At 40.2% G+C, this 17,062-nt stretch overlaps 1 protein-coding gene across 1 annotated transcript in view; it reads left to right on the top strand.

Annotated features, from left to right (window-relative positions):
* Window positions 1-17,062, top strand: part of SH2D4A (SH2 domain containing 4A) — a 110,707-nt gene that overhangs the window by 11,705 nt on the left and 81,940 nt on the right. Inside the window, exon 2 of the mRNA XM_053463414.1 lies at window positions 10,561-10,908. Coding sequence (XP_053319389.1) covers window positions 10,728-10,908 — 181 coding nt within the window. The 5' untranslated portion in view covers window positions 10,561-10,727. The remainder of the gene's footprint in view (window positions 1-10,560; window positions 10,909-17,062) is intronic.

Raw genomic sequence — 17,062 nt, 5'->3', positions numbered from 1 at the left:
ATGCCACTGTGCCCCCTGATATGCTTTATAGCTCCTTCATGCCACTGTGCCCCCTGATACGCCTTATAGCCCCTTTATGCCACTGTGCCCCCTGATATGACTTATAGCCCCTTTATGCCACTGTGCCCCCTGATATGTCTTATGCCCCCCCGATATAAGAAAAACTGACATCGCTAAAATAGGTATAAAAATATATGCTTTAATAAATATAGACAAAAAAATAAATACACAATACAATATAAATATATATATAAATATATGGACAATATAAACAATAAATCAAATATTACAGACATCAAAAAATAAAAAAACACAAATTAAAGAATGCACATAATTAATAGATCCCGAAAAAATTCTACTTGCCCCACCAGGGGTTAATATATCAACAGAAGAAACACAGGACAAAAGAACATAAAAATAAAGATAATAGTCCAGGCTTACCTTACCCAGTGCTGCTTACTTGTCCTGTTTTTCTTCTGTTGATATATTAACCCCTGGTGGGGTAGGTGGAAGTGGCAGTAAAGGGAAGTAGCGGAGGTTGCGCCCATCGCGCACTAAAATCCAAATCCTCTGCAGCGCTGCAGGAGACCAGGATCCTCTCTGGCAGCCGGTAGGGGTCTGTGCGATGCGCGCAGACAGCCGCTTCTCCTCTCCACTTCCGTTGGGGCTTCCATGATGGAAGCCGCACCGGAAGGTCACGTGACGCCGGGTTCAGTAATAGAAGCCCCAGTGGAAATGTCAGAGAGGATCCATGTCCCCTGCAGCTTTGCGGGGGCTCTGGATTCTAGTGTTATAATCCGATCTCTATTTGTGGTCGGATTATAGAAGGAGGGGAGTTTTGCAGAGCATTTGCTCTGAAAAAAATCATTTTATAAATCGATGAAAATCGATTCAACTAATCGATTCTGAAAATCGTTGACAACGATTTTCATAATCGATTATTATCGATTTTATCGATTCGTTGTTGCAGCCCTAATATATATATATATATATATATATATATATATATATATATATATTGTGATGCTGCACCCACACAGGGTACCAAACAGCACGGTCCTCTAGGGTATTAACGCCACATCTCAGTTAGGTAATCAACCACGATTTATTTGTAGTCCACGTATGCAGCTATATACAGAATTTCATAGCACACAAAATTCCCTACAAACAAAAGCCTAGCTCGTCTGAGCGCTTACTAACATATAACTCCCCTCACTACTCAGGGTCTAAAACTAAACAAAATGTAATCCCACCAACCTTTTTGATGGTCTCTCTTGTGCAAAGCAAGCCCTGCTGCTTCCAAACAAACTCTCTCTTCTTTTTTCTCTGTCCAACAGGTCAGGTTATCTTGCAGTCAGTGCAACTAATTACCTGCAGCTGACCAGTGCATTGGAGTCAGCTTAAACTCCTGGCCTGGATCCTGGGTCAGTCCAGGTGCACCAGCCTGCCCTATATGTCATATAAAACCCTGCAAAATCGAGGGGGAATGTATACCCCTTCCACAACAACACCCCGCACCTTGTTACAATATATATATATATATATATATATATATATATATATATATATATATATATATATATAGGGCTGCAACTAACTATTATTTTCATAATCGATTAGTTGGCATATGATTTTTTCAATAACCGTATTTGCTCGATTATAAGACGACCCTGATTATAAGACGACTCCCCAAATCTTAATATTAATTTAGGAAAAAAAGAAAAAGCCTGAATATAAGACGACCCTATAGGAAAAAAGTTTTACCAGTAAATGTTAATTCATTTAAACTATTTTTTTAATAAAAGCTATGATTGAGAAAAATATTTTGGTTTTATTTCCTTCTATTTTGCAACTTGCCCCCCCCCCAGGTTTGCACATCTGCCCCAGAAATGCCTTATACTCCTATATGCCACTGTGACCCATGATATGCATTTTAACCCTATATGCCATTGTGCCCCATGATATGCCTTTTAACCCTGTAAATGCCATTGTGCCCCATGATATGCCTTTTAACCCTATATGCCACTGTGCCCCATGATATGCCTTTTAACCCTATATGCCACTCTGGCACTTAGAGGGTTAAAAGGCATATCATGCATATCTGACCCTAGATATGCCTTATACCCCCTGTGAATAACTTTGAGACACTGATTATGGAGGGAGTGTATATATCCCCTTGTATTTTGCCCCAGGGAGATGTTTGGAATTATTGCTTCCATGTTTTGTATTTTGGGTCCCTGGGGTGGAACACTTGGAGAGCAGCGTGGGCCAGTGCTCCACTCTACAGTTTTTGAGCAGCAGAGGGAGATCATTTGGCTCCCTGAGAGAGAGGGAGAGAGCTGCTATATTATTGATTGCTGCTATTACATGTAGCCTGTTTATTTTTTAATATATATATATTTTTAAACTATTTTTGTTTAAGTATTTCCAAAAAAATTAAAAAAAAAGGTTTAGTGAAAAGTCATTAAGATTAAATAATACAAAAGGGGGGTGGCTAGGTTGTGGCATCACAAAATAAATATAAACAGGGGTGGCTGGGGGTAATACATGTGGTGGGGGCATCAATAGACGAGGGTGGTTGAGCATCACATAAACCAATACTAAAGGGGTGGGAGCATCAATACACAAGGGAAGGGGGTTGGCTGGGGGCATCGCATAAATCAATACACAAGGGTGTGGGGGCATAAATGCATAAAGGGGGGCAATACATAAGGCTGTGGGGTGGAATACATTAATCAATACTAATGGGGGCCTGACTGTGGTATCAATACACAAGGAGGAAAAAATGCAAAAGGGAGTGGGTTTAATGACAGAGCAGAGTTGAAAATACATTTTTAATGCTTTGTTGTGGCTTAGCCTGTCCTGGTGTGTTTCGTCACTTGTTTCCTGTAACATTACTTTCTTACTTTCTGTAGGAGTAAATTGGGCTTTTTAATTTTCTACTTATCTAGAGATACCCCCCCCCGAATGCGTAGTCCCCAGACAATTTTTTCCACAGACGGCGGGCGGGGTGTTTTGGGTTTGATTCAAGTGCATTACATTTATTGTGCATTTTACTTCTATTATTATTAAATTTAAAATAAAATGTATTTGCAACTTCCCTGGTTGTCTTTCCATCCATAAAAAGAACATAAAATCGTGCCTTTATGCCCCCTGATATGACACTCTGCCTCATGATATGCTTTATGCCCCCCCCAGATATGCTTTATTGCCTCCCCAGATTTGACACTCTGCCCCCCTAGATTTGCCACTCTGACCACCAATGCACCCCCAGACTCCCTGGTGCCTAGTGGGGGCAGCCATTGTACATCTGTGCAATGTGCGTAGACAACCTCTGCTGCTGCTCGTCACATCCACTGGGGTTTCAATGCTGACGCTCCGTCATAGAAGCCCCGGCGGAAGTGCTGGCAGCAGCGGAGATTGTCTGCGCGCATTGCGCAGGCCATCTCTGGCTGCAGGAGAGGAGGATAGAGGTCCACTGCAGGGGGATCCTTATCTCTGGCAGCCGGGGGAAGTCTATGCACAATCGCTCAGACAACCTCCAATGCTGCTGGGGCTTCTATGGTGGAGCACCAGAAGGTCACATAACACTGGCACTCCTTCATAGAATTCACGGCAGAAGTGCCGGCAGCAGCAGGGTTGTCTGCACCGCACAGACATCCACGGCTGCCGGAGAGAAGGATCCAGGTCCCCTGCAGCGCTGTGGGTGATCTGGATCCTCATCCTGCTGTTTGCCCGCAGCAGGGCTAAATGAAAAAAAGATAAACACCCGCCGCGCGGCCCAGTTGCTTACAATAAGCAGATCTCATCACAAAGGTATAGTCGCAGATGGTGGTTGGGAGTCTATGAAACCCAATTTAATTGTAAGGCATGATTTCATTTTGCTGTACAGGGGATAATTCCCATTGGTTCTTCCCCTTAAGGGAGAACCTTTTACATACACACTGGCTGAACTGGAACTTTTTTATCTAAAAGTTTTTGCAGTAGCAAATGTTTTGATTCCACTCTGTCTAATCTCTGTAATTTATTTGGGCTTTGGTGTATGTGTGTTTGGGTGTCGGTGTGGCAGAGCCTGTCCTGGTGTGTGTGTGTCTGGGTATCGGTGTGGCAGAGCCTGTCCTGGTGTGTGTGTCGGTGTGGCAGAGCCTGTCCTGGTGTATGTGTGTTTGGGTGTCGATGTGGCAGAGCCTGTTCTGGTGTGTGTGTCTTGGTGTCGGTGTGGTAGAGTCTGTCCTGGTGTGTGTGTGTCTGGGTGTCGGTGTGGCAGAGCCTGTCCTGGTGTGTGTTCTGGTGTGTGTGTGTTTTGGGTGTCGGTGTGGACGAGCCTGTCCTGGTGTGTTTGTGTGTCTGGGTCTCGGTGTGGCAGAGCCTGTCCTGGTGTATGTGTGTTTCGGTTTTGGTGTAGCAGATCCTGTCCTGGTGTGTGTGTGTCTGAGTGTTGGTGTGGCAGAGCCTGTCCTGGTGTATGTTTGTCTGGGTGTTGGTGTGGCAGAGCTTGTCCTATGTATGTGTGTTTGGGTGTTGGTGTGGCAGAGCCTGTCCTTGTGTGTTTTTGGGTGTCGGCTTGGCAGAGCCTGTCCTGGTGGTTGGGGACCACTGCTTTAGAACACAAAACATTCTAGGTATTGTGTTATTTTCTCTATTTCAATAAGCAGATCTCATCACAACTTTTTGTTTCTGAGATTTTAGTACAAATAATATGATAAAAAAGAATGATTTATAGTTATTTGGCAAATAGTGTGACTCAGGTATGTATGAGGGATGCGTGTGTTTGTACAAGAGCTCGACCACAAGATAAAATACATGGGGCTGGGCCAAATGTTTTCAGTATCTGTGAATGAGGGAATGAGTGTGTGTGTATGATAGCATGGATGTGTAAGTGGGGGGGCATGGCACAGGAAAGGCTGTAAGTGATGTGCATGTATTGACTGCTTGTGCATGATAGGCATGTGATTGCTGTATTAAATATTTATGATTGCTAACAACAATTACACTCCTATCATGCCTAGGCATATCCAAATTTCAGCATGTAATGTTTGCCTGGGCATGATAGGAGTGTAATTGCTGTTAACAATCATATATATTAATACTGAATTTTTTTGTCCAATTTTGGTGTGTTACTTACTTTTATTTAAAGTGTGGTTACTTTTCTTTTTTTAAAGGGTGGGGGGTCATTTTCGGTTTTCAGCCAAGTGAATCTTGAATTTTCGGTTTTGGTCCAGAATTTTCATTTCGGTGCATCTTTAGTGTCAGTGTGGCCTGTCCTGGTGTGTGTGTCTGGATGTTGGTGTGGTAGAGCCTGTCCTGGTGTGTGTGTGTGTCTGGGTGTTGGTGTGGCAAAGCCTTTCCTGATGTGTGTTTTTGGGTGTCAGTGTGGCAGAGCTTGTCCTGGTGTATGTGTGTTTGGATGTTAGTGTGGCAGAGCCTGTTCTGGTGTATGTGTGTTTGGGTGTCGGTGTGGCAGAGCCTGTCCTGGTGTGTGTGTGTCTGGGTGTCGGTGTGGCAAAACTTGTCCTGGTGTGTGTGTTTAGGTGTCGGTGTGGCAGAGCCTGTTCTGGTGCGTGTGTCCTGGTGCGTGTGTCCTGGTGTCGGTGTGGTAGAGCCTGTCCTGGTGTGTCTGTGTCTGGGTGTTGGTGTGGTAAAGCCTTTCCTGGTGTGTGTGTATGGGTGTCAGTGTGGCAGAGCTTGTCCTGGTGTATGTGTGTTTTGGGTGTCGGTGTGACAGAGCCTGTCCTGGTGTATGTGTGTCTGGGTGTCGGTGTGGCAGAGCTTGTCCTGGTGTATGTGTGTTTGGGTGTCGGTGTGGCAGAGCCTGTCCTGGTGTGTGTGTCTTGGTGTCGGTGTGGTAGAGCCTGTCCTGGTCTGTCTGTGTCTGGGTGTTGGTGTGGCAAAGCCTTTCCTGGTGTGTGTATGGGTGTCAGTGTGGCAGAGCTTGTCCTGGTGTATGTGTGTTTTGGGTGTCGGTGTGGCAGAGCCTGTCCTGGTGTATGTGTGTTTGTGTGCCAGAGAAGTTGACCGAGAAGGAACGGTTAGACAGATATGAGGAGATCCAGGAGAGAGCTGTATCTCGAATGCCTATAGAAGCAAGTGAGTCTAGAAGAAGGTGGTGATCAACAGTATCAAAAGCAGCAGAGAGATCCAATAGTATTGGAATAGAGAAGTGAGCTTTTGCTTTGGCAGATAGCAAGTCATTGGAGACTTTTGTTAGAGCTGTTTCAGTAGAGTGAAGGGGTTTGAAACCAGACTGTAGTAGTCTCGTCTAATAGTCTTGATCTTCTCTTTGAAGTGGGTAGCAAGATCTTGGGCAGTGAGAGAGGTTTGTGGTGTGGGTGTGATGCCTTTTTCTACTTTTAATTCCCTTTTCTATCCAGAAAAGGGAATTAAAAGTAGAAAAAGGCATCGCGGGTTGGAAGAAAGGGAGGATATGAGAGTGGAGAAGTAGAGCTGTTTGGCGAGAGAGAGGGCAGAGTTGTAGGTGTGAAGCATGAATATATAGTGAGTAAAGTCTTTGCTGGATTGTCTGAAGAAGTGTTCAGCAGCACTTCTGAAGAAAGAAGTTGGCGTTTAAATTGTCGGGGGTAATGTAGTAATTGGAGCTATTGTGTCGAGTGATGAAGCAGGTGTATTGTTATAAAATGAGGCTGCTGTGTCTGGGCAGGAAAGGGTTAAAACGAAAGGTAAGAGAGGTTCTAGTGAGGCCAGTTGGGTAATGGTATTATCTGGTAATGGCCTACAAATATGAGGTGAGCTCTGTAAGTTTGTTTTGTTAGGGGTTAGCACTGGAGAAGAGGATAGAAGGTGGTGGCCTGTCAGATATTTTAGGCTGGAAAACAAGTATTTTATATTTGTGAATTTTATATGAACACAAAATGGAGTCAGAACCATTTTGTTTCCTTAATCATATAATGTTTTATTTTTAATCCTTGTTCTCTCTATAATTGAGAACAAAGAATCTTTTATTATAGCTGCTTCACCAAATATTTCCTAATTATCTTCTATGGGAAAACTTAAGGAGTAGAAGCTGCTTATCTCTAGGAATGTAAATTGGAATGGGGAATACATTGCAAGACCACCGAAACTGATTTACTACCTAGGAGGGAACGTCTAGAGATATGTGTGATCAAGGGCAAATTCCAGATGTATATGTAATTGTCTTAAAGTCATTTCTTATACCAGAGCGTCTCTTAGAGGAAAATGATGGAAATACAGTGGTACAAATATGCTAAGAAGTCCTAATTATAATGGGTAAAACCCACAATTATGATTGGAGAATTTCAAGCCCTGTCTTTAAAAGCTTATATTTTAAACAGTTTAAGGACTCCCAGACAATTTGAACCCAGACAATTGGAATTTTGGAACATCACAAGATTTTGGCACCATATTTTGACTCTTATAATTACTTTGAGTTTCTAACATATATATAACTTTGAGAAAGTTATTTTTCATTCCACTTCATTTTTCCACTGAACCTGGATTGATATCTACAAGGACCAGTTGGACCACTGCAACAAGTGGTGGTAAATATAATGGTTTTATTTTCCTGAACAGAGGTGAATTTTGTCTACTTCAATATAGAATTCCCTTCTGGGAAATAGTATACAACACGGCTTGTGAGACGGCAGTTTATAACCCGTAATACTGACAATGATGTAAAAGGTATTTTTACCTGTAACTGAAGTTTGACATTATTTGCATATATTAGAAATTTCACTAGTACTCTTTAGTTAAATTATTTTAATTGTTGTATTAGTAAGACTAATACAGTGAGATATAGTGATCTTTTTGTTACCACCCTGATTTTTACTTTTTGGATTTTATTTGGTTGCTGAGTAGATTGGAAATTAATTGGTTTTAGGGGTGCAACAACGAATCGATAATAATCGATTATGAAAATCGATTTATAAAATGATTTTTTTCAGAGCAAATGCTCCTCCAATAATCCGACCTCAAATAGAGATCGGACTATAACAGTAGAATCCAGATCCCCCGCAAAACTGCAGGAGACCTGGATCCTCTCTGCCACCCAGTGAGGGTCTGTGCAAAACGAGCAGACATCCTCCACTTCTCCCCTCCACTTCCGCTTCTCCCCTTCACTTCCGCTGGGGCTTCTATTACTGAACCCGGCGTAACGTGACCTTCCGGTGCGGCTTCCATCATGGAAGCCCCAACGGAAGTGGAGGGGAGAAGCGGCTGTCTGCGCGCATTGCACAGACCCCTACTGGCTGCCAGAGAGGATCCAGGTCCCCTACAGCGCTGCAGGGGATTTGGATTTTAGTGCGCGATGTGCGCAACCTCCACTACTTCCCTTCACTGCCACTTCCGCCTGCCCCACCAAGGGTCAATATATCAACAGAAGAAAAACAGGACAAGCAGTGGGTAAGCTTGGACTATTATCTTTATTTTTATGCTAATTTGCCCCGTGTTTCTTCTGTTGATATATGGTGGGGCAGGCAGAAGTAGCAGGTAGAATTTTTTTGGGATCTATTAATTATGTGCATTCTTTAATTTGTGTTTTTTATTTTTTGATTGCTTTAATATTTGATTTATTGTTTATAGTGTCCATATATTTATATATATTGTATTGTATTTTTTTTTTGTATATTTATTAAAGCATATATTTTTATACCTATTTTAGCGATGTCAGTTTTTCTTATATCAGGGGGGCATAATAAAAAAAAAAATATTTTTTTTTTAAACATTTTTGAACAATAATTTTTTGAAGCATGTTGCAGAAATAATTTTTTGAAGCATGTTGCAGAAATCGTTTTGAAATCTACTGTTTACAAGAACGTGTGAACCTATATTACAAAAAAAATTATTGTTCAAAAATGTTTAAAAAAAAAATATGGTACCATGTAAAAAGGCTCCCCCCAAAGAAACTTCATAAGCAAGTCCTAAAATTCTTTATCTTTACAAAAATTTCAGCATGGAAAGAGTTAAAATATTGGCATTACAAATGCCCATAGGGTGTCTCGTATTAAAAAATGCATGAGTGGATGGGGTAAATTGAATTGGCCGGGTTCAAAGATGTCCCAAATATGGGACATGGGGCAGTAGGATCAGATGTCTAAATGGCATAAAAATACAAACCTCACAATGGCGGCCTTTTACCTCCCAAATAACCCAACAAACCCATGCATGGAGGGTATCACTGCGCTCAGGAGATGTTACTGAACACATATTGGGGTGTTGTTTGACACGGACATATACCAGGAGCGATAAATTTATACCTGAAGTACAACATGTGTGAAAAAAATACAAAAAAAATGTACTACCATAAAGTTTCACAAAGGCTGGTGGTAAAATTAGTGCATGGAAAGGGTTAAAATACCAGCATTTCAAACACCTTGGGGTGTCTAGTTTTTAAAAATATATGATTTGATGGTGTAAATTGCATTGGCCGGCTTCAAAGATACCCGAAATGGCACATGGGGCCATTGTCCCTGAATATACTACGAGTTATAACCCATATTGTCCTTAAGGGGTTAACATGTACAATCATCTGGATTACACCAGATATAATGTTTATGTTGGTATAATATAGATTTTGTGTATGTTTTCAGCTGTCTCCTCCAAAAAGCTTAAGATATATATATATCATCAAATGAGCTAAGGAATAAGGGACCCAACAAGATTTGTTTTAATAAATTATACTTTATTTATTGGTGACTTTTACTTCATGTGTAAGTAAAAGTTCCGGAATATGAGATCGAGATTCATAAAGAAGGAGATGGATCTTCCTCCTTTTTGCTCTGTGATGCTTCTTCACTTTGATGCCGCGGATCTGCTCGTTTCCTGTAGTGGAAGGTATAACCAGAAAAGGAAGCCGTCGGAACGCGAGACGATGACGGCTACGGGATTGGATGCCTGCTTTGGTTAGGTCCCACTCCGTACATCTTGTGTGAAAACGTTGTACGTGTCGATTCCGCACGTACGCGAAGACGAGACGCCGTACAAACCCGGAAATACTTACCTATAAGAACGGACGGACGAGCACACAGAGCACTTGCAAATTTTCTCTTTTTTGAAATTTATTCTGAGGATGCCGGCAAGCTATTGGGGAAACGCGTTGAGAGACGTTCAAGAGATCATACCGGACTATCTGCAGCTACAGGACAATTGAGTCATAAAACGCTTATGCACACTATCGTTGTAGTTGTGCCACATCTAATTGTAAGTGTATTCAGACTTTCTTGAGACCACCTCTGTCGAAGATACTGCCTGCTTGTGAGTGGATCTTACACCATATTAAAGCTCTTTTCAGTCTTAACATATTGCACTATATTTGTATTTTATTTTTTCCCTTATATATATGCGCTCCATGACCTACTGTTCGTTTTTGTATACACTTTGAGGAAGAGTGCTGCTGGCAGCTGCTTACATTTGGGAAGTATTATATTCGTTTTTTTATTTTAAACATGGAATTTAGTTTTTTTTTGCTTTCTTTTCACATGTTGCTATATATTCAGATAAAATATTATAATAACAAATATGGTAGAGAATCAGTAGTTTTAAGATATTTATTAACATCCTCAGTAATTTTCCTTTTTTGGTCTTCAGGGGTATTCAGGAACGATTATCAGCCAATATCGTGGATTCTTTGTTAAGTTCCCCGATTTTGTCAATTTCACTGTATCAAGAAAAAAAATGTATAGTTAGGCTGCCACTGGGACTTTCATCGTGAGGATCTATTGAGAAATCACAAGAAACAAAAGAAAGCATCAGCCATGCTGAAACAGATATTAGCCAATATGTACATTGACCCAGAGCTCCTGGAAGAGCTCAGTGAAGAACAGAAACACATCCTATTTTTTAAAATGAGGGAAGAACAAATCCGAAGGTGGAAAGAAAGGGAAGCAATAATTGAACAAAATGAAGCTCTAAAGGGGATCATGAAGCCAAAGCAAGGTAAATCATATTCTACTTGTTGTAAATTTGATGTTGATATTTTATTGAAATAGTGATACTAACACAGTCTTGTGTCTAATCTTAACCACTTGTTAACACATCAAATGTTACTGTTAAAGTAAACTAGAAACTGGCCTTGACTGACTTGATTTTGCACTAATTCTCTACTCTGAGGACTGCTCTAGTAGATGTCTTGTGACTTTGTTCAGATACTATTTAGTTTCACCTTTGATGTAAAGGTTTTAAGGCCCGACTCCTAAATGCAAGAATGCATATTAAAGTATTTACAGAGTACTTTAATATGCATTCTTACAAATAAATAAAGCACATACTTATTGTGGGTAGTAGCTCCAGCTCTGTAGGTCCTCAGTGGTCCAATGATTCTTGCCACTGATTGCTTTAACCCCTTCAGTCCCTTATGGACGTACCGGTACATCCAAAAAATGCATCCCAAGAATTCCCTATGGACGTACCGGTACGCCCTGCACGGGCCTGGACTCCCCCTGACAGCAGAAGCCAGCATCGTCTATTTTCTGCTGTCCGATCTGCTGGCGTCACCTAGAAGGTCATCGGAGGACGGGATATCTCAGAGAGATTGGTCTATAATTTGCTGTATTTGTTTCGTCTTTCCCTGCTTTAAGGATAGGGAGGATAGTTGCTTCCAACATACCGTTAGGAAATGTTTTATTTATACGAATCTCATTAAATACATTGGTTAAATATGGTGATAATTTTTTATCTAGTTTTTTATAAAACAGAGCTGTGTAGCCATCTGGGCCTGGTGCTTTATGTTGTTTTAATTTTTTAATCGCTCTGCTTACTTCTATCTCTGAGAAAGGGATATCCAATTGCTCTGCTTCATTCGCTGATATTTTCGGCAGCTTGGACTCTGATAGATATTTTCTTATTTGATCTCTATCCTGATTTTGGGAAGGTATGCTGTATAAATTAGAATAAAAATCACCAAAAACCCGCCCTATATCTTCGGGGCTATACACATGTTTATCCCCCTTTATAAGTTTATAAATTCTAGTTTTCCATTTCCTTTTTTTTAGTTGGTTTGTGTCACGTACAAGTAGTTTAGGAGACACCGTGGTCAGGTAGGACTCCAGGACAGAACAGGTCAAAGAAGCCGAGGTCAGGTTTCCGGAGAGCAGGATAGTCAAATAACGTAGCCGAGGTCAGGATTCAGGAAAGCAGGATAAACGTAAAGGTAGCCGAGGTCAGGAATCAGGAAATCAACGAAGTCAGACAAGCCGGGGTCATACACGAGAATACAGGATCAAACGCTATCTGGGCACTAGCACTAGGCATAGACAACCAACAGAAGGCAAAGTCAGACAGAACTGAGCAGGTTTAAATAGGAACCGCAGAGGAAGTTCAAATCTCCCGCCAAACCTATGACGTCACTTCCAATGTCCGGGAATCACCACCATCCTGGTTGTGGCGTAATCTCCCCTCATATATACCTGCAGTTTGGGAGTTCGCCACCAGAGGGCGCGCGAGCGCCGAAGCCGGACGCCGTGTTCCAGGAGGTCTGCCCCTACTGCGCGGCAGTCCAGCAGATGTCGATGGAAGCGGCACCGCGTTGGAGGGCGGCCTCCCTCTCCTGCGAGGAGGCAGCAGCGGTGATAGCCGTGCATTGGAGGGGGGTCTCCCTCTTCTCCGTGGCGGCTCCGGTGTCCGTGCGTTGGAGGGGGGTCTCCCTCTCCTGCGTGGCGGTTCCGGACTCCGTGCATTGGAGGGGGGTCTCCCTCTCCTGCGTGGCGGCTCCGGGGGTTGTGCGTTGGAGAGGGGTCTCCCTCTCCTGCGTGGCGGCTCCGGTGGTCGTGCGTTGGAGGGGGGTCTCCCTCTCCTCCGTGGCGGCTCCGGTGGCCGTGCATTGGAGGGGGGTCTCCCTCTCCTCCGTGGCGGCAACGTGGGAGCCAGGGGCAGGTAAGTAACAGTTTGTAAGGAGTTTCTCTGCTCTGTTGCCTGTATAGTAAAATTTTTGTTTAATTTTAATCAAATTATAATTTGCTATGCTTATAAATCTATCCTCTTTATATCTCTTTCTTTATATTAATCATATTTGAAATATCTTGGTCATTAAGTTTTTCTCTACTTTTTCATTTTATATTATATAAAGAAACATATAAATCAGCTAATTTTTTATTTCCTCTTGTTCTTGTATAAGTATCTCTCTTAATTAGGTAACCCCTCATAACACATTTATAGGCTGCCCACACATTTCCTAAACTAATTTCATTAGTAAGGTTTTCTTGAAAGAATTGAGTAGTCTGTTGTTTAATATATTCTAAATCCTCTTTATTGGTTAAGAAAGAATCTTTTAATCTCCATGACTGAAAACTCTGCTTATATTTTTTGCTAATTTCGAGACAAACAGGGTCATGATCTGACCATGCTACGTTCCCAATCATAATTTCTTTACATTCTTTTATTGATTTGGCCTTAGTTAATATTAAATCTATACGTGTGAATACTTTGTGTCTTTGTGAAAAATACGTATAGTCTTTATCTAGTGGTCTTAAAGTTCTCCAAATATCATATAATCCGTTTTTTCCTAATGTTTCTTGAAGAGCTTTAGACATCCTAGTCTGGTTACATCTTTTTAATTTTCTGATGCTTGTACTATCCCATTCATAATCTATGACACAGTTGAAATCTCCTAAACATATAAAAGTGCCTTGAACAAATTTCTGAATTTTATTCAGTGTTTTGTTTAAGAAATGTATCTGTTTGGTGTTAGGAGCATAGATATTCAATATTGAAAATATTTTATCATCTAATTTACATACTAAGAAGACATATCTAGCATCTTTTTGTTTATATATAATCTCTAATTTAATATTATTGGATATTAAAATTGCGACCCCACGTGTTTTTTTGTTTAGGTAACGATGAATATTCTACTACAGTATATTTCTTATTATTCAATCTATGTATATCACTGCTCTTCAGATGAGTTTCCTATATGCAACACACATCTATATGTTCCTTATTTATATAATCATATAAAGAATATCTTTTATGTGGGAGGTTGAGACCTTGTACATTCACTGAAGTGATTTTAATCCAATCTTCCCTTTTTCCTAACATCATGATATTTAATATCAAACAAAATCATCCTTTTTGAAAATGCCATATTCCACTATTCCTCATATCATTCTTTCTTACCTACCATCCAAAATACATTCATACTATTCTTACTTATACCCATTTAAACAACGGACTATGTACTTAATACCAAAAAACGGAAATAAACCCAAAAACTTTCCGGGGTTCAAGTACGTCCTCAATTATTAAGGCGAGGTGCAAGTTCGTTATATTCTATATCATCTACGGGGAGGCAGAGGGAAAAAAAAAAATTGCTTCCCATATCTAATTGACAAAAAATATATTCCATTCAATTAAATTAAGTGAACCGCTTCTGCCATAATGAGTGGGGGGAAAAAAAAAAGTGCATCAATATATATTAGCTTATATCTTTCAGTGTTCATATTACACCTCTTATACTAAACATTTATCTTTCCAATGTAGTTAATTATCAAAATGTGTCATCTTCAAAATCATAATTTCAAATATCCAAATATCATACTAGATAGTTGCTTCACGTATATCAAATATTGTTAAAAAAAAAAATGAAAAAGTGCTACAATAAGTATTATCTTATATCTTTCAGTGTTCACATTATACCTCTTATACTAAACATATATCAAATAGTGTTAAAAAAACTAATACTAAAAACTCTTATACTAATCATATATCTTTCTAATGTGATTAATATTCTAAATGTGTCATCTTTTCAAGTTTCCAGATAACATGGATAACTATTTTTATCTGTTACTTCGCATTTCTAAATAGCAAAGGATAAAAGAAGGAGGAAAAAAAAAATGAATTAACTTAAATAAAGAATAATATTACCCTCCCAGCCTCTATTGAAGTGCTGACCTGTCGTGTATCTTTTTTTACTACTTGCTTTCCCATTCTAATAATCAGTTTTACTGGGAAACCCCAGTTATAATTAATATTACGATCTCTAAGAGTTTTGGTTACTTCTCTGAATTCCATTCTTTTTTGCCTAGTATATGAGGAGAGATCCTGAAAAAACAATAAATTTGGAAATTTGTCCTTTTTAGAAACATAGTTCCTTGATGCTTTAAGAACTTTTTGACGCAACAAAAAAAGATGAAAAACTTATAATTATGTCTCGTGGAATCGATTCTGCTATGTTCTTTGGCTTGGTTGTCCTATGTACTCGCTCAATTTCTTCCTCTGTTTCTCCTCCTGGAATGTCCATATCTTTGAACAGTTCTTTCAAATATCCTCTGATATGTTCCTGCTTTATATCCTCTGATATACCTCGAATTCTTAAATTTTTCCTACGTGATCTATCGTCTGTATCTACTAATCTTTGTTTGAGGTGTTTGATCGTATCCTCTTTACGGTTGAGTTCCTCTTTAATAGTTTTTATCTCGTATTCCAAGTATTCCATCTTTTGCTCATTTAATTTTAGACGATCATCTATTTTTTTTATATTCTTGTTTCCACTCATTATGTAATTTCAAGATCTCTTCTTTAAGAAGGTTAAGCTGCAAGTCCATACAATGTTGAAGATAGTCTTTACTAATCATTTGTGTTTGTTGTACGCCCGGACTTAATGATTGTTTTCCATGTTCTTCAATTGTAGTATCTGATAAGCAAAGTGATTCCTCTAACTTTTTTGAGCCTTGAGGTGAAAATAAAGCTGTAATCTTTTTATCTTTTTTTTTTAGATCAAATTCCCTCTTTTCTCTTTTTTTATATTTAGATTCCTCTTTTTTCGTCGCCATAATGATAACTCTTACAAGCCGTCCTTTTTTTCTTTCTTTCTTTATGTAAATCAAGACCTTGTCTTAATATTAGAAATCTCATATAGTATAGTCCAGCGTTTCTTTTTTCTCTTTTTCCCTCTCTTTTTTTTGCGTCTAAATTGTAGCATCAATCCATTTTATAAATTGTAGATAAATCACTCATTTTTGGCATTCGGCGTCCTCGTGGCATTACCTTTCGGGTAGTGTCCTCCACCCTTTGCGTTCCGCCTCGGGGCCGGAATGAAGCCTCAGCCAGCGAGAAACAGCCGCACCGGTGAACCCCGGCGGTAAGGCAGTAGCGGCAGCTTCAGGCGTCCCGGACACAGCGAGGCAGCTCCAGATCCACGGTAGGCAGCCTCTATCGTGTCTTCCCTTGCCCTCGCCTAACGCCTCCGTGCGCGTCTTACGTCATCACGTCCCCCCGAGAGCCAGAGGGAAAATTTATAAAAAAAATTGGTATTTTTTTTCTAATTTTCGCTAGTTTTTACTAAATTTCTCATTCTAAATTTTCAGCTAATCATCTAACTATGGTATCAAAAGAAAGCTCTATCTCTCTTTGCAAAAACAATATATAGTTTACATGGGTACACTATTCACAGGAAAAGAGAATAATCGCTGAACCGACATAGCGCAAAAATGGCAAAATTGCTCCTGAACTTGAGGTACCAAAAACCCCTGGGGTTAGGCAGTCAATCACTTCCAGGAAAGCACTCCCATTGAAAAAAATGGTAGTTCTTGCTGCACATTCTCAAGTAGGTCTGAATAGATCCCGCATTTGCCATGTTAGCTGAGCCAGCGCTGGAGCTGACTGGCTTTATGTATATCACGTGTATGGAGATCCATTCAGCCAAACACATCTCCTGTGTAGCTGGAGAAAGGGCAAATGCATATGGGAAATTCTGCAATATGGATAACGCAAAAATCGATAGGAACCATTAGATGCATTAAATGACCTATATATCACATCTGAAACGATTGAGTGCACAGATTTTCTTTACCTCTAGACTAGTAAGGGTTTTTCGATTAGATTGTTAAACAATTGGTTGGAAATGGAAATTGAACATCGCCCCATTATCATGACATTAGTGTGGACCAGGGTCTGCAGCAGGTTAGCATGCAATTCCATTTATGACAGATTGTTTGTTTACACTATTCCAGGATAAAATATATACGGGGCACACGATATCCTTTAGGTTTTGTTTATACAGACACAACAGTCCCTTCTTGGGTTTAATGAGTTCGTTCAAACCGAAAAACGTAACGCCAAAACGTACACGAAGACACACAAAACGAAGAATCAT

The sequence above is a fragment of the Spea bombifrons genome, chromosome 1 (assembly GCF_027358695.1).
Source record: "Spea bombifrons isolate aSpeBom1 chromosome 1, aSpeBom1.2.pri, whole genome shotgun sequence".
Taxonomy (NCBI): Eukaryota; Metazoa; Chordata; class Amphibia; order Anura; family Pelobatidae; genus Spea; species Spea bombifrons.
Note: the sequence above shows the minus strand (reverse complement) of the source record. Positions and strands in the feature narration are given on the sequence as shown.